Source organism: Centruroides vittatus, unplaced genomic scaffold, assembly GCF_030686945.1.
Source record: "Centruroides vittatus isolate TY-2023 unplaced genomic scaffold, ASM3068694v2 contig_364, whole genome shotgun sequence".
Classification (NCBI taxonomy): Eukaryota; Metazoa; Arthropoda; class Arachnida; order Scorpiones; family Buthidae; genus Centruroides; species Centruroides vittatus.
The window spans coordinates 3664855-3688107 of NW_027122188.1; the positions used below are offsets into that span (position 1 = coordinate 3664855).

At 26.1% G+C, this 23253-nt stretch overlaps 1 protein-coding gene across 2 annotated transcripts in view; it reads right to left on the minus strand.

Moving 5' to 3' along the window:
* Btk (tyrosine-protein kinase Btk29A) overlaps window positions 1–23253 on the minus strand; it is a 73986-nt gene that overhangs the window by 21963 nt on the left and 28770 nt on the right. For both annotated transcript variants that reach the window (XM_067270138.1, XM_067270137.1), the window contains 8 exons: window positions 21852–22034; window positions 19366–19412; window positions 15321–15401; window positions 11091–11155; window positions 10053–10118; window positions 8156–8284; window positions 7257–7456; window positions 4938–5002 (listed from right to left, as the gene is read on the minus strand). In XM_067270138.1, the coding sequence (XP_067126239.1) occupies window positions 4938–5002; window positions 7257–7456; window positions 8156–8284; window positions 10053–10118; window positions 11091–11155; window positions 15321–15401; window positions 19366–19412; window positions 21852–22034 (836 nt within the window). The remainder of the gene's footprint in view (window positions 1–4937; window positions 5003–7256; window positions 7457–8155; window positions 8285–10052; window positions 10119–11090; window positions 11156–15320; window positions 15402–19365; window positions 19413–21851; window positions 22035–23253) is intronic.

Here is a 23253-nt window from a genome sequence, read left to right on the forward strand (position 1 = left end):
GTTTTTGCTTTGTGCTTTAATCGAAGATTTTCGATACAATTGGTATAATAACACAGTTGAAAGATTTCGAGCGTCTCTTATTTTAAATAAAAATTTCATGTATCTTCTTATTAAAGTAGCACTTAATTTAAACCTGCTTAATTCCAGTCTTAACGCGCTACCTGGTGTGTTATAATCCAGCAAGAAAATCTTGCGTATAAACCTATTTTGGATCACATCTAATTTTTGAAAATTCGTAAGGCTCCAAATTGGGGCCGCATAGCCAATGGAATTCATTATTATAGAGTTAAACAGCCGGAAATGAACTTGAATGTTCTTTATCTTTGCCCTGAAAAACAATCTAACCATGTTATTTATTAAAGTATTTGCTTTGGCGGTGGCTTTTTTGTACTGTTTATCAAAGGATAAATTGGGTGTCAAAATGATACCTAAAAATTTTATTTCCTGGACTATTTCCAGTTCTTCGTTGTTAATAAAAAAAGACATATGCTTCTTTGGTAGGTTAGCTCCATTCCTGAATATCATGACTTTGGATTTTTTGGGTTTATTTTTAATTCCAATCCATCTAAATAATTCGTCACTAGTTGAATTTTCCTCCGCAAGGCCGCGGCAGTTGGAGCAATGATTACTATATCGTCCGCGTAGGATAGCGAATGAACAACTTGTTCTTCTATTATAAACCCATCATCTTCGTTCTTAAAACAATTATTTAAGTCAAACGTAAAAAAATTGAACAGATAAGGAGACCAAGGGTCTCCTTGCAATAACCCTCTGGCCCATTATATTAATAATTCTTTGATATCTTTCATCTTAACTGATTTCTATTCTAATAATATTAATGGAACTACATGCTTTTGAAAATAAAGTTCTAACCTGAGGATAAAATATTGATATCTGTATCTCTGAATAAATAAATGTTGTGTGTTAATTTTTAAATGATAAGTTACATTTAGAAGTCTTAAATTCTAATTTTATCTAGAGTATTCAACATATCTTAAAAAGAATTTTTAAAAAATTTAAAAAAATATATTTTTACATTAAAAATAAAATGCATAGAAGATGAAATAAAAACAAATAATCTAACAACTTGGCCAAAACATCATGTAACTAATTTAATCTTTTAATATCTACTTAATGTTCATAGGTTTTGTATGTCATCAATAATTGAAGTTCTTTTGGGGTTTTTTTTTTATTTATTACTTTTTATACATTTTCAGAAAATTTTCATGCTGGTTTCTCATGTTTGGGTTTTGATCCTTATCTTTTTTTCAAATATGCAAGAATCATTTCCTCTCATCATAAAATGTTTGCCTTTCATAAACAAGTTATTCAAGACAGTTTTAACTATTTATCAAAAGTAGCTATAACACTTTCTTGTTGTTTCCCTCCCTATATGAAAAATTTGAAATTCTCTCAACACTTCCAAAAATTACCTTGAACAACAATGCAATTTAATTCTAATTTTATCTAGAGTATTCAACATATCTTAAAAAGAATTTTTAAAAAATTTAAAAAAATATATTTTTACATTAAAAATAAAATGCATAGAAGATGAAATAAAAACAAATGTTTAAAAAGTTGACAGTTTGGTCTTTCAATTTACCAGTATAATCTACCATCAGGGAAAGAGGGTCCTTATGGGGAGTAGACATTTTTCAAATCTTGTTAAATGTACATTTCCACTTCTAACTTTATTCCATTTTTAACATTTTTACTTCATTTTTTATTACTGTTTAAAAACAGGTTTCATTCTAAATAATTAAAATATCATGAATGTGCTCTTTAGTTATTCAGTAACTTTCTAGTAATTCTTATTCTGACTTGCATGCTAATTTTAGTTCTACATCCAGCCATTGCATTTTCAATTTAACATTTCAAAAATATTAAAACAATTTTTCTATTTTAATAATGATATAAGTAATTATTTTCACTTTAATTACATTAAAAACATTCAATGAATTAAGCTCTGTAATTAAGATGGCCATTACTAAATATTGTAATAAATTATGTTACAAATTGAGGAATGCTATTGAGACTAGATTGAATATGTTGAATAACTAATAATATTCTAGTAGCTCTAAAATACATGTCAATCCATAAATTACCTTTACAACTTCAACTATCAATATAAAAATCAGAAATTGAAATCTTTTCATGTGGTTTTTTTTGCATTTATTAAAAAAAATCTCTTAAGTTTTATATAAATACTTCATTTACAAATGTATCCACAATTTGTAATGTAAATTTCTGTATAAGTGTTTCAGCACTCAGGGATAAAAACTGAGTATTATCTTAAATAAATCTGATTATATTTAGTATATTATCTCAAATTGTATTGAACTTTTTAAGTAAAAATTTGAAAGTTTATGTTTCCCAAGCAAAAATACCATTATTACAGACATCAAAACAAAATGAGAAATTTAAATCTTTATGAAAATATTTAATTTCTTAAAAATAAATAAATAAAACAAGTAATAAAAATTGCCTTATATTTTATAGGGTGGCTACTAAATGTAATGAAACTTAATTTATATATACTTAATATGACAAACTTACCAAATATGTAATTTAGTTATGAGGATAAAAATAATATAGAAAAATTAGAAATGGCCAGTATAATATATAAATTTGGATGTACATGTCATAAGAATAATAATAAAAAAATGTTATGTAGGTAAAAAAAAAAAAGAAAATTAAAAACTCGTATTAAAGAACATGAAGACCCCATTAAGCTGAAATATAAAGATTCTTCTTGGTATGAACATATTGAAAATAATAAATGTAATATTGATAACACTAATATTAAAATAGTGTATAAATTAAAAAACATTATTAAAAGAAGAATTAAAGAACATTATATGATTGTAAAAAACAAAAATTTAGTTAATCAAAATATGGAATGTAAATTAGATGACTGTTGGAATGATATCATAAATATATCACATCTGCAATAAATATGTGATATCTGCATCATAGTGTAATTGGTTTTTGCCTAAAGTTCTGTAAAGGTTTTAACTTAAAAAAATAAGTATTATATAATTAGTGAGTATATTTATAAAATTCTTAAAAACATTTAATGTATATTTGTAATTTATTGTAAAAATTTTTTTAGATTATTGTATTCTTTCCTCTTACCATATATACAGTACTGAGTGTACTGGTATTGTTGTAATGTCAGAGAAGTTTTTTCTCTCTAAGACTATTATTATAAACTTTTTGTAAGTATTGTTTATACTTTGTTTAAAAATGTCACCTTAATCGTACTAAATTAATTTGTATATTATTTTAGAACTGAAGAGGGTTTAAAGTAAATAAAGCCAAAATGCATTTTGATAACTTATAAAAAAAATAATTTTAAATAAAGGCATTTTATCGTCTCCAGTTTGTCTTTATTATCCATGGATAGACAGTGGCAATTGAAGCTTATTTGACAAGTTTATCATATTAAATATATGTAAATAAACTATTAGAACATTTAAATTTCTCATTTTGTTTTGATGTCTGTAGCTGTAAATATATAGTTCTATGTAAGCAGAGTTTAAAATCTGCTACTCATTAGCACCCTTCCCCATTAACTCCACATCTGCGATTGTCAAGAATTCAGAGAACTGAGGGGTCACGAAGGGGAAGGGAGAGCTTGGTCAGGGAATAGAAGAGAGGAAGGTCACCACCTTTCAGACTGGACATATGTGGAACGAACGTTGAATTCATCTGTGCTTGTGATCGCCTTTCTTTTTAGTTCAATTGCTGTATTATTAAAATTTGTAATATTACGTTCTATATATTAGAAATAACATAATAGCATGCAGTATTTGATTTTATTTTTTTATCGTAAAAATTCATTATAATTAATATTTGTAATATTTCATTGATGTAATGACTGCAATCTAATAATTCATAAACAAAAATGTTAAAATCATTCCAAAAATAACCTAAAAATTAAATAATAAAAACTTTTCTAATTTTACTTCAACTTACATTAATTTCATTTATTTACATATTATTAATTTTTATTTTTATTCAGTTTCTTTGTTTACTATATTTTATTACCTATTTGTGTAATTCATTTTGAGGTAGATTTATTTCATTTTCTTTAAACATAATTTTAAGCCATAAATTTAAGGAACAACTTTTCTTTCAAGTTAAATATCCATATTTTGTGATGTGCAATTTTGTTGTATTTTGAGGAAGTAATATTAAAAACTAACAAACAATTTAATTATTTCAGAAATTTTAAATCTGAAAAATTTTAAAAATAGTAATATTAGTTTCTTAAATTTTGAAGTTTTTAAAGTATTTTTCTATAAAATCTTTAAATATATTTGCATTTACAGATTATTTAGAAAAATATCTGTTAGAAAAGATTTATAAATAAAATGAGGAATTATTTATTGTGACATTGTCACAATGCCAGGCTACAATTTTTTATCATATTTTTTATTTAATTAACTTAAAATATATCTCCACCTCAAATTAGTAGTGTCTTCCCCCATACATCACACTTTTCCTTTAACAATAGAGTCGTGCTAGTCATCTACCTAACACCTTACAGGGGAAAATTTTTGAATCGAAATAACGTGACTTCCGAAGTTCATTATAGAAGAAGTTCTTATATAGTTAATCAGGCCCTCCTGTCCCCGAGGTTTCCAAATCTTTCTCAGATTTATCTATCTAACTCCATTCTCGAGATTAAGGAAAGACAGAACAGACAGACAGATGAATGACAGTGGGAATTTAAAAGTTTACAATTTTTCAAATTGCAGCCCAATAATATTAGTATTAACCAGATTTTTTATGATATATTTCATCATACTATATGATGATAATTTTATTATTATTATTAATAAAGAAAATCAATTCATACATAAATTTTTAATAAAATTTCAATATTAATTCATATTTAATGCTCTAATTTCTGATCTATATTTTATACTTACTCCGAACTGACCACTTCCTAATTCTTCCAATAAAGTTAATTCAGAAGGATCAATTTCCCATTTATCTAAAAATATATAAAAAACCTGTTTTAAATAATTAGATGATGATATTCCAACTTAATTTAACTGTAAACTTCTACATTATATACAAAATTCTGAACTTCCAAACAAAATAATGTTTAATTTTAATTGAAAATTTGCAATGCTTTAAAATCTTCACATTTAATCATGCCAAAAAATCTCTCTTTTCCAAAAGAAAAATCATATTAAAATTTCTATATTCCTACATAGATTTATGCATGTTCTTTAGAAATTAAATAATAGTATACAACACATTAAAAAATGTTATTATTTAATTTGTTGTAAGGTTTCTTATTTAAAATCATAATATAAAGACAATAATCCATCACCTTCTATGAAAAATGCACCAATATTTAGATATATGACATTTGAGTAAACCTCATAATATTCTGATCAATTAAAACAAATCTAATCCAGAAACTGTATAAAAATGATTAGATTCACCATTCACCATGCCAAAATATTATCAAATTAAAGAACAAGATAACCACTGTCTATTGGCATTAAACAATTTTTATTATAAAATCATGGCAGGCTCTTTCAATATTTTATCAATGTCATCTTCAGGTAAAGAAAGGAACATAATTTAGAAACATTACAATAAAATTTAAAAATCAAATGTTAACTATACAAAATAGAATATACATTTGCAATGTTAAATTTACATTAACTTAGGCAGAAATTGTCAGTGATTTTAGACACTGACATAACTGTAAGGCTTTTAAACCATCTTTCAGAAAGGTTTAGTAGATATGTTACAGTAAAAACCAGTTTTTAGTGAAAACGCGATTTAACTAGTTGAAACTAGTTTTTACTGGATGTCATTCTTAAAACTAGAATTTACTGCTAGTCAAAAATGAATTTGAGTTAAAACTAGTTTTAACTAGACAAAACGAGTTTTAACAAAATGGCTTAGTAAAAACTGTTTCGACCAAGGTCATTCAGCTAACACGTTCCTATAGTGTATGATGAATTTTGTATCGCTTTAACCCTTTTCCCCCCGACATCTTGTTTACGTTTATTTTGCAATCCCTCCTAAGGCAATATAGGTCAGTCAGATATTATTTTAAAAGTTCACCAAAAATCAAATTATCATTATATCTATATGAAAAAAATCACTTACATTTATTAACATCTTTAGTTTTAAATATAATACTTTTCAATACATTTTATTAGAAAAATTTATAAGAAGAAAAATAATATATATCAGAACTGACATAAACTTGATAATTTGTAACATTTTGTGAAAATTAACATTGTCTAGTTACATAGTTGTTTGCTGGCACTGAGCCAGAAAGAGGTAGAATATTTTTTTGTACAATTCGATATAACACTTATGCATGTATGTTTATTCGTTGTGAAATTATCGCACATTATAACAAACACTTGTTTGAAATCAAAATTTTATACTGCTATCAACTAATATAATGAATTATTATACTTTATTCACTTCATACTGAACGAGATTATATCTGTTGTTAATAAATTTTACAAAAATCAATATTTACCAAAAGTAACGATGAATCGGTACCCTCAAAGTTTTGCTTAAAAAGCCAGGGTACCGATCAATCAGTGCCTTCAGGGACAAAGGGTTAATTAATGTTAATAACACAGATGTGTGACCAATATTTTCAATAAATATGTATTAAATAATACAAATGTTTTAATCCCAATCATCACTTTATTTATTTCCCCCAAACATTTATGTAGCTAAAATTAGTTTTAACTAATGTTAAAAGTTAAAAAGTTAATGTTTGATTTTAGTTTTATCTAAAATCAAAACATGTACAGCAGTAAATTCTAGTTTTAACTAGACAAAACGGGTTATAACAATGAGATCCAGTAAAAACTAGTTTCAACTAGTTAAAACGCATTTTCACTAAAAACGAGTTTTTACTGTAACAGATATAATTTTTGATAATTTTGTTTTTTGATGTTTAATTAATATCTAATTAATATGCCCTTTTATGTAGTTTGCATATTTTAGATTTTTACAATCCATTAATAAATTCAAAAATCTGTATTATTAATTTAAAATTAACAAAAACAATAAAGTTTTAACTAATTAAGATTAATGATAAATAAAAATAAATAGTTTTTAGTTGCCTTATTTAGCAGTACTTTTATTTTTCATTAAATATGGTACCAAGTTTTAAAGATTTTTCATGATTAAAATTAATCTCAATTTATAAAAAAAACTGAAAATATAAAATCATTTTGAATTCAATATTTGCATACCGTGACTTAACCCTGCTGTAGTTGGAGCAGTTCTTGTTTGGCTACTAGGTGGTTGTTTGAGTCTTGTTGCTAATCCACCGCTATTATGTTTATGATAATATATAAGATCTTGAATATTTGAGAAGATATGTTTTTCAGATAAATAATATTCCATTTTGGCATTTGTTCGAATATGATAATGTTTGACTTGAGGATGAGGACTTTAAAATAAAAATAAATACTTAATTATATAATAAAATTTATGTATAATGAATTTCTTTAAAATTAATTTATAATTGACAACATCCAATATAAAATTTAGAGTTTAGTGCATATAAAACTACTAAAATATTTAAATCACACAAATAATAAATTAGTAACAACACTGATAATTGCATTTTAGAACAAAAGGTTATAAACAAAATATTCAGTATACTAACAAAAGAACTGAAACTAAAATGTTACTTTTGGTGAGTTTTTCAGTTTTTCAAAATTTATCATGTAATACAATTTGTTACTGAAATAGAAATCCAATGAAAAATGCTTCACTCAGCAGAGCCTTTCTATAATTTTTTTCATGTATTTATAACTAAATGTACTATCACTGTTATATGTTTCATACAACAATATGCAATTCTACTGGATCAATATTTTTCAGTGACATGTATGACATGCAAGACAAAATAAGATATAATAGTAAATCTAAAGTTATTTTATATTTCTTTTTTAAATTAAAATAAATTTCATTCTTTAGACTAGACAGTTGTTTCCTATAGAGAATATGCAAATGATAAAAATCTACACTTAAAATTCTATTACTTCTACTAAGATAAAAATTAAGAAAAATAAAAATAAAAACAAAAACAGATTATTATTAATAAAGAATTATATTCAATAATTAAACAATATTAAGAAATTACTTTTTAGTAAACAATGATAGTGTAAACATTCCTTTTGTAGAAGAATTACGAACAACAAATGTTCCTTCTTTATTTTCTGTTCTAAGTACAATTTCGCATTTTTGTCGAGACATATCTCCAGCATACCATCTGAAATTATAAATTCCTTCTGTTATAAAATTGAAGAAAGCTATTTAATATCACAATTATAAGTAAATGAAAATTAAAATCAAGCTGGTGATTTTTACACCATCATATGTAAACAAGAGAACCTATGTTTACTTTGATGCAAATTCATTCATAATTAACTTTTATTTAACTAAAAGATAGCATGATAAAAACCCAGCAGTTTATTATCATGTGCCTATGTCAAACTTTCATTGTTATATACACACAAAACTAAATTACATAATGATTATTTCACTAAATATATGATTATTTGTTGTAAATGACTTTAGTACAAATAAAATAATTTTATTTTCTTTTATTTAATAAAAAGAAAAAAAATAGAAAATCAAAGCTTATTATAGCATGTAGGCATACTTCTTCCTTAGCTTGCAAAAGTTTTGCTTTTGTTCTATAAATGCTGCTTTTCTTCTTTGACAAGAGCCTTTATAAACACATTCTTCAGAACAGATCTGAGATTTTTGTAATCATTACATAAGGAAATACAAAAAATGTTCATAAGAAAGACTTTGTTAATCTTTTTGTCAAAAATAATTGATAAAAATTCAGAAAGTGATCTAATTAAAAAAATTGTCTACAATCATGAAGTTCCTGTGAAGGTCAGAAATTACCTTATTAAAGCATCTGTAAGAAAGAAAATCTGTTAAGAAAGAAAACAAAAAAGCTGTAGTTGTAGCAAAAAGTAAAATAGCACTAGTAGATATAGAGCAAAGATATTACTTAAGTGTTCAAAGAAACCCTTCTGTCAAGCCTCCTGAGAATAGACAAGGATAAACTAAATACTCTCTCAAATCACAGATATACACAATAAGGCTATCTAAGCTAAATGTAGATTACTTTTATATAGGCTCAACATGTAGGTCAATCAATTGACATGAGGGTCAAAGGTCATTTTAGATCCATTGCCAAAAGCTGCCATTAAGCAATTACTTCCTTAATGATTTGCACATGGCAAAAAAAATGTAGTTGAGATGCAACAAATTAAACGTAGTTGAGATGTACAAATGTAGTTGAGATGCAACTGATTAAAAAATGTAGAACAGGATTCCATATAAAGCTGTTAGAACAGATATATATATTTACAGATTATCAGAACACTTAAAAATTATAAACCCCAACAATGCAAAGAATTATAAAGCACTTGGAAGCCTCTGCTAGACAAAAGAGACTTCAAAAAGGTTGTGTTCAAGCTCAAACACAAAACTAATATTAATTTAATATAATAATAATACAAAAACCATTAATATTAAATGCTAATGGTTTTTGTATTAATAACAATGCTTATAACTTAGTCATTTTTAAATTAAGCAGCTTTTATCCTTAGGTCATAATATATTGTTATTCAAATATTACTCTAGTTTTTAATTTGACAGATATTTTCTTATACATTTTATTATAGTTCTATATGTTCTTTTCTTTTTAAAGTAATTTTTAAACTTTTATATCTGATTGTTCTATTCCTTATTATATCAGTTAAAAGCAGCATTCTGTTCCATTTAAATTGTATGAACTGATGAACTGGAAATGATTCAACTGAAGCTGAAAAGCAGTGTTAAATAAATAATAAAGCAGTGTTGCATAAAATAATTTTTTTTTTTACTTAATCAAAAAAATTATTTTATGCCCAGATTATTTTAAAACAATCTAAAACTCATTAATAATTTATTCAAAATAAAAATTTATTTTTATTGTTAATGAAACAAAACAAAATTAATTTGACAATTTTGCTTACTCATATTGCCATAATCCTAAAGAAGCTTTTTCTTCAACATAATTACTTGGAATATAACCAACAGTTCTGTAAATAATATATTACAAAATTTATATTATTTATTTAATATATAAATTAAAAACTTTATGATATATATATATATATATATTTATTTATTAAATAAATTTAAAGTTATTAAAGTTGTAATAATGATTTTAGCTACCGACAGATGTCGGTGTGTAACGCAGACATTTTGAAAATTTATTCGAACATTTGTCGTACGTAAAGATGTTATTTTTCGAGTAAACAATTTTCTCGTGTTATAAGTAAAATGTAAATGTAAATTTGTAATAATCATAAATTATGTTGTATCTGTTAAAATTTACATTTATATATACATATATAAATTTTAACAGATACAACATAATTTATGATTACCGTATTTTACGGACTATAAGACGCACCTGAATTTTGGAGGCACTTTTTCGAAGAAAAAAGTGCATCTTATAGTCCGTAAAATACGGTATTACAAATTTGTTCTAATATTGCAAGCCAATAATTAACATTTTATAAATAAATACATTATTCTTATGAGTTATTAAAACTATCAAATAACAGAAAAATAAGGAAAATTTGAAATAATCTAATTTTAATTTGTATGAGAACATTTAACTTTTAATAAACTAAATTATCTTGAAGACTATAGAGATTTAATGGAAAACAGAAAATTTTAAAGAAACCTTCAATAATAATTAACAGTAGAATTTCATTTTCATTCAGTAAACCAATAATCTAAATAATTTGAATCTTGTCTCCTAAATTGAGTATAATACTAATTAATAATTTTATGAAGCAAGAAAACATTCAACTGTAATATCAATATATAATTTTTTTAAATTAATTATTATTCTATAGTTGATATTATAGTAGTTAAATTATTGATTGATTAATTTTCAACAAATGAATTTAAGAAGGTTTAGAATACTTTAAATTTAAAACATTTCAAATTAAAGGTTTTAAATTTCCCAATTAAATTAATTTAACAAAATAAATTCATACCCATATTTATCTTTAACTTGCCACCAATGTTCTTGAGAATCATTTACTACTTCATATTCTTCACCCTGTTGTATTAAGTTAAATTTGATATTTATATTTATTTAGAACTTTTATTATATTTACATTAACCTATTAAAATAAATTTTCTAATTTCCAACAATGTTGGATATTGTATTAGGAAATCCTATTTAATGTAAATTTTTACCTGTAAAGACAGAACATTTTTAAACTACATTACACTAAAAAGTTCCATATTACCAATTTTTTTTCTATACTGCACAAATATACATGATATATTAAACCTGGTTATTTTAATGCCAAACACTAAGTTAGTCTTTAAAGATTACATTTTGAGCTAATAGAGTTAATAATTTCAGTTTTAAATTATAACTAAGTTGTCATCTGTTGTAATTTAGAAATTATAACTCAAAGCCATATCAATTAAATTTAAATATGTAAAAAAAATCCTGGAATTTGATTATATTAATCAAACCATTAATTAAATTTTCATTTCACAAAAAGATATCAAGTATGTATCAAATCATATTATGTTATTTGTGGAGGGTTGGGGCCACCAAAACTGAACTTCAACATTTCTGGGTACCACCAGGTGTGTATTATTGGACACACCTATGATTCAGACTAGATAAAACTAAAATACATAAGGCACAAGAGTAAGAGTCCTCTGAAGTCCACGAATGAGCATCTCAGAAAGACAAATGTAAAGTGAACTACACCAATGTAGAAATGAGAAAGAAAAAGTTATTGCAAAAACAAAACATATATTTGGATAAAATAAAGCCTATCCTAGGAACTTTGCCTATTTAAATACTGTTAAACCTAAGTGTATTAACTGGGGGACTAATCTAAAATTCACAACTCACAACATACCAGGAAAAGAGTTTTGGTCTTCTCTTTAGTTCTTTTCCTTTTCTTTCCTTCTCTCTTTCTCTGAGTAATGTTCAAAATAACCACTCAGTCGGTTTAACGAAACACAAACTTTATATTTATAATACAAATGTACAAAATAATACAAATTAGAGTTACAATTAAATATGCACAAACACTAATCCAAACGACAACCGACTATTTCCGTACAAGTTCGTCGAAAGAAACTCCTTACGACCTCCTTTAGCAGACCTCTAATTAACAACACCTCCCAAGCAGGAACAAGTTCGTACTAAACCACGTAACGTCCAACGAGCGAGACTGAACTTCGATAACAACGATCCGAATCCGATCTGATCCCAGCCGATCCGATCTCCCGATACGAGAGCCGTTCCCGCCGAAACATGCTACTTATATAGCGATCGGCGTTTAAATCCACCGCCAATCAAATTCGAATGTTTCCACAACGTCCTGCCAACGGTCACTTCCCGCCGGCAATCGTCCATCTGTCGTCGATTTGAAACTCAACGGTTCTGCTAACGGATCCTTCTAACGGTCCTTCCAACGGTTTTTCCGTCACGAAAGTTCGTTATAATAAAGCATGGCGGGAATCGCGCGCCTAGGCGATTCCATACCCTACACTCTGTCTCTCTCTTTCTGCTGACTCTTTCTCCTCTGGAGTTGACACTTTTCTTTGATATGACACTCTTCCTTCATACTGACTCTTTTTTTGATGTGTTTACTCTCCTCTCCTCCACTTTTCATCATTCCCTTTTTTTTTGTTTTTTATTTTTCCTGACCATTCATGATTTTATTCCAGAGGAAGTTGATTTAATGAGAGATACGCATATCGGTTATTTTTAGTCCTCCTCCTCTCTTGTCTAGGATGAATTATATATATTCATGTGATGTGGATAAGGTAACACCTGTCACTTAACACTAGTTGAAAAGAGAGAAAAAGACAGTCATTGCCTTCGTCTTTTCCTCTGAATGTTGTGAGGTCAATAACAATTAACTGATAACTTTTTTTTGTTCTAATTTGCTTCTCTAGATTATTTTTAATATATATTGCTAAAAATTTAGAAGGAAGAGGCCCTAAAATTGGAACAATGGGTGAAATTCCTTTACAACACTACTTGCTAAAGTAAACAATCAAGGTATCACATTTATCCATTCACTCATCATAAAAATCATGTATGGGTGGCAAAGAACACTTCGTCTAGCAGATAACAATTGTTTGATAAACAGACATACAGAAGACAAAAAAGGAATATAAAATATATATATGTGGTATTTTTGCATTCATAGTGTGGTTCAAGGGTCATACACACACATTTTACCAATATAAAAATGTGTAGAAATGAAACAAAAAGGACTAACACATAATAATTCAATACTATACATATAACAACAGACAAATTTATGGAAAATGGTCGGTCATACACTTGATATCTTTCAGGATTTCATCATTTCATAGTTTTCTTTTGAAAAATTTACTATTATTATTATTATTACTTCTAAATTTTTAAAAGTACAAATTTTTGACAAAGGTGATTCATATAAATATAAACATCCCATGAAACCCAATACATTACAATAAAGTGACACCAACTACCGTATAATATCAGGCTAAATATCAGCATACTTATGATATAACCATTATTGGTTATATCATAAGTTAAATATACCTGGAAGAGGAGATCGGACCAAAGATCTGGGTAGCATAACTGGCAACGCATCTGCATGGCAAGTGAGAGCTGCAGGTTTGAGTACCACTCTGGGCTAATTCTTTTCATCCAGTTTATTTTAAATTATTTAATTAAATTATAATTATTAAATTTAATACAAGATGGCACCTAATGCCTCCTTCTAGTGACAAATTAATCAGTAATTCAAATTATTATTGCTGATATTTAGCCTGACATTATATGGCAGTTGGTGTCACTTTATTGTGATCAATATAATTTAAACAATTTTTTAATAAAATCTTACTCTTATAATAAGATTTATTATTTTGCTATGCTATCTTTTATTTTATGCCTAAAAGACTTTTTAAATTAATATATACATAACGAATAATATAGTACACAGACATTATTATTATAAATTAATTTTTTTTTATTTCAATCTATTTAAATTTTTTATTAATACATATTATTAAAGCAACATTTGCACATTTAACATGAAAAATTTAAGATGATGTATCAAAAAGAAAGCTTGATATATGAAAATATTGTTTATAGAAATAAAATAGCAGTGATTTTAACTAAATGTATCCCTTTAAGCAATGCAACAATCATAAATGCATTATTCATCTAAATCATACACTGATCTTTATTTTTCCATAGCTGCTAAGTAATTAATTCCTGTTTTATTACTAAAGAGATAAAAACTATTAAAGTGCAGAAAATTTAATATTAAACATATTGATTATATAAAATTTTTAAATTCATTTTATGAATTTAAAATTTAAATAATGATAATTTTATAATGATGAATTTAAGTAACATATACATGCTTGAAAAATATATAAGTCAAATGGGAGAAATTATTTATTATGACATTAAAAATTGGAGCATGGCATTGTAACAATCATATTTTTAATTTATTTCATTTAAAATATATGCCCTCCATCTCAAATTGGTACTGTAATGTGTTGCCCCTGTACATCATACTCTTCCATTAGCAATGGAGCCATGCCAGTCATCTATTTTAACTGCTTTCAGGGAAAAAATTTTGAATTAAAATAACATGACTTTTGGTTTGAATCAGAAATTCACATATAGTTAATTGAGAATTCTTGCCCCTAAGGTTTCCATATCTGGTCTCAGATTTCATCTAACTAACTCCGTTCTTGAGATGGATGGACAGATGACAGTGGGAATTTATAGGTCTACAATTTTTTCAAATTGCAACCCAATAAAGAACAGAATATTTAATTAAAACAACAAATTATTATTTATATTATTATTTAATATTTTGGCAAATCTGACTAGGCTCAGTCAAACAGAAACGATCAGTAAATTCTGTATGGATTATTACATTTACAAAAAATATTCTTTCAGTGAATAATTGCTAAGTAAACTTATTTTAACAATGTTGTAAGTCCTAATATGGATAGAATTACATTACATTGCTTTTCCTAAAATTAAATCATATTTGAATCAAGTTTATCACTTTTGTGATTATAATAAAATAAATGGCAATTTTAATTAAGTTACACCAGAATACAAAAATTTGAAACTTTATAACTTTAAAGTATAATTGAAATAGTAATAAATAATACAAATTAAATTTATGTTATAAAGAAACAAATATCAGAACTTAAATTTAAAAACTAACCTTTTCAAGAGATAGATCTCCTTTTTCTATGGCTTGAAATGGATACAAAGCAACAACTAACTTTGGATTATTAGACTTATTCTAAAAAAGATTTAAAATTTAATATTAAAAACATTTTAAATATATTCATTTAATACATAAATTATTATTATTATTATTATTATATTATTTGACACATTTTTTACTGTCATTACAGCAACTAGTTAGTTAGCAAATTTTAATGGTTTATTTTTCTCATTCTACTATTGCTGATTTGTTTAAACATGTTTAAATTTTATAAAAACAAAATCCTTTTTTGTAATGTAAATTGAAAAAGTTTTATTCTAACTTTTTTTCTATATTAAAAATATTCATTAATAAATTTATCAATGAAATTAACAGATATAAATATAAATTAAAGGTAAATATTCAACAACAAAGTGAAATAATTGTTGATTTTTAGTCATTATTATAAAATGATAAAGATAGAAATTTCCACATGAAAATCTGTAATTTTAAAAATGATAGCAATTACATATGTATGTTTTCATATGATGCATTTGTATATAACATGTCTAATATAAATTTTAATAAAAACAAATAGTTATACATTTTTCTAAAATAGAATTACACAAAACAATTTCTATATACAGAACAAATTAGAATGACCTAAAATGTTAATTTTGTAATAAATTTTTAAAATAAGTAATTTTTTAAATAAATTTTAATATTAAACTTCAAAAATCATAAAACAAATTTATAAGAAAAATTTATGACTGATATATTATTCAAGTGAAATAATAGTATGTATGTATTATGTAATAATAGTATGGTAATACATAAACAGTCATGTCCAAGCATTAGCCTTTAAAATCTCTAAAGATTTTAAAGTCTTTAAAGATTTTAAAGGCTAATGCTCTCCATGCTATGAAATCTTGTGCCAAATCTTTCAATTCACTCATGTTCTTGCCAGTGTCCACCTAGATCGGCAATGAACAACCTGCGGCCCGCAAGCCGCACTCTGGCCCAATTAATACTTTTATGCAGCCCACTGCATCCTAAATTTTTTAAGTACATTTCATTTATTTTGGTGAAGTATGTCAAAAACTGGATACACTTTGATGTCGTAATGATGTAATTGGTATTAGAAACCTATAGTGCCCCATATGCATAACATACTATTGTAAACAATTATTTTCATGCATCAAAAACATCAAAACTGCTGAAAGAAATAGAATGAATTTAACTAACATTTTTAGAATTAAGACTAAATACCATAAAAGCAGATATTGACAATATTATAAAAAGTAGGCAATATCAAAAATCACATTAAATTTATTTTTATTTTGTGTGAGTATAATTTTTTTTACTGTCAATAATACAGTATTTTTTGTAATTATGTATATTTGTTATTAAAATTTTATATTCACATTTTGAACTTTTTAAAAGCATATATTTATATCAAGTACCTTTGTGGCCCATTGAATACACAGTATTTATTCACATATAAGACAAGGTTTTTATTCATTTATCACAGCTTCAAATTCCTAGGTCGTCTTATACATACAAACAAAATATTCTTTACATTTTTGCAAATAATTTTTATGAACCATGTGTTTGCATTTTTTACCAGATGCTTAACCTCTTGTATTTAAAAACAAAGTATTTTATCTGGGTCGTTTGAATTGTTCTTATATATTGTCAGGAGTAAAGATGAATAGCAATAAGAAAAGCAAAGCTTTTGAATTGAATTCCAGATTTAAATTCCAAAATCACACAAGAGCCCAATATAAATTTTATTAATCCATTCCCACATGAAAACATATGATTATTCGGAAATCAGAATTCAGAGAAACTCTTAAGTGTAATTGATGGAGAGTGGATTCAACTGTTAAGAATTGGCAAAAATAAAGGTTCCTGATTGTCCAGCTTTACATGAATAGATTATGTTGTCGATTTTACAAGACTTTTCGTTAAAGTTTAAAATGCCAATAATTTTTGCAGGACAATGTGTGCATTTATGTTTATTTGATATTTTACTTGTGATTAAACGAAATAAAATTAGAATTGTATTAATAAATCTAATTTTCTTTATTTTGATCTTTAAAGTCACACTTCATCCTATATGCGAGGTTGTCTCATATTCGAGTAAATACGGTATGTAAATTTCTAATTTGGCCCATTAGAAAAAAGGTTGGACAATCTTGACCTAGATCAGGGGTGGCCAACAGTTTTTGCCCCTGGGCCGAATTGGAAAGAAAACTTTTTTCACGTCCAAATGAAATATTAAAATTAAATCATGTTAAATACAAATACACTGACCTGGGCGGCAGGTCAGGTTTGTTCAAACAGGGGTTCCTGATGCATGAGCAATGTCATTTTACAATGCAAAGAAATGTACAAACAGAAAAAAAAAAAAAGGTTGACGGACAGGCGGTGCTGTGCATCGCACGTCAGCATAAACAGAGTGACATGGCAGAACGGCAGATGAGTTCAAGTGAGTGTGGGGTCTTTTGTTCTTCAAATAGTGTAAATTTATAACAGACGAATACAAAAGTTGTAAATCTCTACAATGGAATTTTTTTTAAAAATGACGAAGTATCGCGAATCATCTATTTGACCAATTATTGGAAGTTAAGTAGCTAATATTGAAAAATTAATCACGGGCCACATAAACCCATTATGCAGGCCGGATCTGGCCGGCAGGCCGTATGTTGGCCACCCCTGACCTAGATGGTAGTGAGCCTGCAAGTCTTTTGCTAGCCTGATTTCCTTGTACTCTTGACATTTCTATCGTAAGTCTTTTTCAAGCAAATTAATACGCATTGTGTGTCAAACAGTATGCCAATTTTGGCTTCCAGTGTCATTTCATGCTTAACATGATCATTACTTTTGCCATTCATGGTATATGTGAAATCAATCTCCAGTACCATAATTCAAAAGCATTACTTTTCATTCTATTGGTCTTTTTCAGTGTGCAGGTTTCACAATCACAGGCTACAACTGGGAACATGAATGGCTGTAATGATTCTACATTTTGTCACGATACTTGTTTGCTTTTCCAGAACTTTTTTCTTGTTGAGAAGGGTACGTCAATCTAGTGGTATTCTTCTTTTGATCTCTGAACAAGACTCTCCATCTTGCTCAATCATTGACCCAAGGGAAAATAAAGCTGACCAATTACATTTGTTCATCATATGTTACAGTTACGGCTTCACTTTCTTCACTTTCTTAATGTTAAAAGCTGTAGCCTCATCTTTTTGCTTTCTACATTGATTTTTGAAATCAGCTATCTGAGGTCTTCTGTTTTAGCAAAGCAAGATTATGTCATCTACATAGCATAAGTTATAAATAACAGAATACTAGGAATATTCAACCATTCCTAATTTTTGTCTCTTCTGAACAGGCCAAGCAATTAACTTAGTTGAGCAATGAGTTACCACAGATGAGAAAACGTAATAACAATTCAACTTGAACTAACCATAATAAAATAAGAAAGTCTACACAAAATTCAGAAATAATCTCTATTAGGAAAGAAGGTACTGTATCTTGCTATTCAATAATTTATCTAAATATATAAAACAATTTAGATGTTATCTTACAAATACAGAAATGAATAATATAGTAGAGTAATTAATTTCATCAAAGAAATAAAAGGTGTTTATAAGACACTAACAACAAATAATTCAGAAAATATAAAAATGATATCAATTTAAGATATATCAAACATGGGTTTAGGATGTAAAAGTACGATAAAAGAATTAACATTTAATGACATTAAAAATGCAAAATATTCTATATGAATTGGATAATATAATGAAATTTAACACATCAAAAATCAAATTAGGATTTGAAATTTGAATACAAATCAAATATATTACATTATTATATATTAAAAAATATTATATTTGATTTTTTAAAAAGTTTATGATTATAATTAGAAGCAGTTAAGAGGATTAACAAAATTTATTAAGAGATCTTAAAAATTTTCTATTCTGTGAGTTTATTTTAAACTTAAATTTGTATCTTTTTAATAAATAAAAATATATATAGACAATCTACTTACCATGATAGATTTCTCATGAACAGGAGGTGTATTATTAATTTTATTACCTGTAATAAATTTTAAGTATATTTCTTCACAAATTTCAAAATTTGATTCAGTATTTATATATTTAATACATATAATTATACTACCAAAATGAGTATTTAAAATAAAAATCTGAATAGCTTTTTAAATATTAATAGTTACAGTTAAAACTACAGAGATTATTCAAAACTGAGCATTTGTTATTATTAATAAACAACAGATTTATTGCATATTACAAAATCTATTAAAATCTATATTCTGTATGATATTATCCTAACAGTAAAGTTTAGTGAAGGAACAAAATACTTTTTATGACTTACTCTTATATATTAATGTTTAAATAACCATTAACAATGCTAACTACATTATAGCAGCACTTTCAATATCACCTATACTTTTCCAACAGCCAAAATTCCTTCCCTATCTGTTTTATAATATATTAGTTTGAAGATATGAACACTTAAAATATGACTGCATGATCTAGAGTGATAAGTCCATATTTTAATTCCATCAAGAACTTCATGAAATGAATTGGACTTATGTAAAATATAAAACTAAAATAATCTCTCTTTGAAATGTTTAATAATAGAAAATTATATAACATACACAATATTAATTATAATGTAAATAAATATAAAATATTTCATAAAAGCAGTTAGGTTTAAGAAAATATGACCTATTACAAAAGGTGTTTATTTTGTCATGTTCTATCTGTATAATGGCTCAAAGTGCCCCTCATAATTTAAAAAAACTCTATTTGGTTATCTCAAAAACTGCTGATTTTCAAGATCATACAAGATCACTAAAAATTATCCGGTCTGCTCTATAAACTTCATTATTAGTCCTATCTTTCTATCTCCAATGGTTTCTGAGAAAAGACTACTGAATGCTACAAGTAATTCACCCAGTATATATTGGTTGACTATGAATTCAAGTCCATTAGATAAAAACTTAATTATGTCATTAATAAATACATTATGTTTTAATAACATTGGAAAATAAGATATAATTTCTACTGAATAAAATTTTTTGTTTATGTATAATGCTTTGTATATTTAATGTCACTTCTTCAAAAAATTTTGATAGTGAATGAATAATGAAAATATATTCACATTAAGTTGATACTTATTAAAATAGCTATAAATGCTAAGATTGGAATAAAGTGTCATAGAAAATGAAAACCTATGAACCTTATAAATGAAATTCCAGTATAGTTTAATGCAGATATGATACAAACGTTTTTGATCTACATAGATCTTCTTCAGGTTAATGTATTCCAAAATGGAATGTGAGGAAAGGAGCATTTTAAAATTATTTGAAATGCTCAAATACATAAGTAATGTACAAGTGACCATAATGTAATACAAAATAACAAAGTCTATAATACAAAATAAAATATAAGTATAAATGAGAATTTACAAACATCTGTAAAAATTTTTAAAATCGACTGTCATTGTTGGTATAAAGATTGCTATGCACGAGATAACTGTTTTTCATCCTTGAAATTGATGCAAAATCACTTTTTTTTCAGATTTGAATATCTTGAGAGCTTCTAGTGTCCTGATTTAGATGTCATGTTTAGATTGTCATACAATGGAAGGTCTTTGTCTGAGTAGGCTTGATCATCATATTTTTTTAAATCATATATCATTATATCATCAATATCATATCTGTGTTCCATAAGCTTTCTGCAAGCCACCATGCAACCACTCAAAGGATTGCAGAACACAGATATGATAATGATAGAAGAAAATACAACACCACCCTAGCCAGGTATGCCACAGACAATGATATTCAAGCCTATCTAGACAAAGCTTCTATTATACAACAATCTAAACATTACAACCAAATCATGACACTAGAAACTCAAGTTATTCAAATCTGAAAAGAAGGGATTTTGCATCAATTTCAAGGATGAAAAATGATTATCTTATAATTGGCAATCTTTATATCAACAATAATAGTCGATATAAAAATTTTTACAAATTTTTGTAAATTCTCATTTATACTTATATTTTATTTTGTATTACATTATGTTCACTTGTGCATTATTTATGTATCTGATCATTTTTAAATAATTTAAAAATGTTCCTTTCCTCTCATTCCATTTTGGAACACATTAACCTAAGGAAGATCTCCTGTGTAGATCAAAAACCTTTGTATTTTATCTGCATTAAACTATACTGGAATTTCATTTATAAGGTTCATAGGTTTGCATTTTTTATGACTTATTAAAATATTAACCTTTATTATATTTAAAGCACCATGTTTTTTACATCAAAACAAATATAAAATATTGTTGTATATAAAACTAATATTCTTACATTATAAATTTTATAGGTATTAATAAATTCATAATGCCAATTTTTTTTCTTTTTTTCCCCTCTTTCTCCCTCTCTTACTTTTTTTAACAAAGTAACAAAAGTGTCAATTAAGTTTGAATATTAAATGTAGATACAAACCTGAGTTTTGAATATTCAATTGAGGAAGAGGTTTTGGTTCATTTGGTGATAAATGATTATTAGCTATCCATGTAGTTAAGCAACCTGTAGCATTACGAACAATAAGACCGCAACAAGTCCAGTGACCATTGGACCAGATTCCACCATGATATTTATCAAGAAGATCAAGATTATCAGCACATACTGAAAAATTAAGCATGAAAAAAACAGATATTAAATTACTTTAACTAACAATTAAACTATTAATAAACAGAATTATTATTAAGAATTCAACTATTTAAAAGCACTTATGAAAAATTCAGCAGACTTGCAAAAGAACAATGTAGTATTAATTTTTTGATATATACTATTTTATTTATATTTATTATATAATAAAATAAATTACAGATAAGCACAACTATTCAATGCTGCAACCAACTTCAAAATAGGTTCTAACTTCCGTAAGGAACTCAGTTCTAGTATTGACTTTGGGTAGTGTGCATGTTTCAACAAACTATGAAAAATGAGTTACAAAAAACTCACATGCTAAAAATAGGTTTGAGTTTGCCATGCCAAGAAAAATTAAACTATATTTACAGAAATGCTGTATGAAGTGCTAATGGTAGTGCATGGAGCATATTGTGTAATCAGTCATTGAGGCACAAGCCTTGTACCTTGAAGCACTAGTGGAAATTTTAAGTAAGTCATTCATTGATAGTACCTCATGGCAATTAATGTGATAATACAAAAAAATGTTGAAAATGTTTATTTGTGATGAATATTTTCTGTAACTATGTTTCAGATTTATTTTAATTCATTTGATTTTTTAATTTAGAATTCTTTGGTTCCTGATGAATAGTTTGATTACCATTGCTATTCAATTCTTCAAAATTCTTGCTATTATTCTCTTTACTTGCCATATTTCATGAAGAATTAAAGTTAAAAGTTAAAAATTAATTCTTCATGAAATATGGAATATAGAGAATAATAGCTGATGATGAATATACAAACACTATCTTAAACTATATGTATGCAATATAAGAACACTTCAAAACCTAGAATCCAGTTAAATAAACAAAAACATTTATTGAAAGAAAAAACAAAAACATTTATTGAAAGAAAAAACAAAAAAAAAAAAAAGTTTTAAATCTTTATAAAAGCTATCTTCAAGTTCTACTGGTAGAACACAATCAAACAAAAGATAAATTTTTAAAATGTTTGTTGAGTAAGAAGGTTGCATATGCAGGTGTATGGTAATATATTATAAATTAAAATGAATACAGAAGAAAAATACCATATACAGTCAAACCTGTTTTTATGCGGTCTTTTTTTGTGTGATCTTTTATTTGTGCGGTATAGTTGGCGACTAGTCTCGTGCGATTCGTCATGTCTCACGTTGACTTATTATAGCTAAATAAACTTA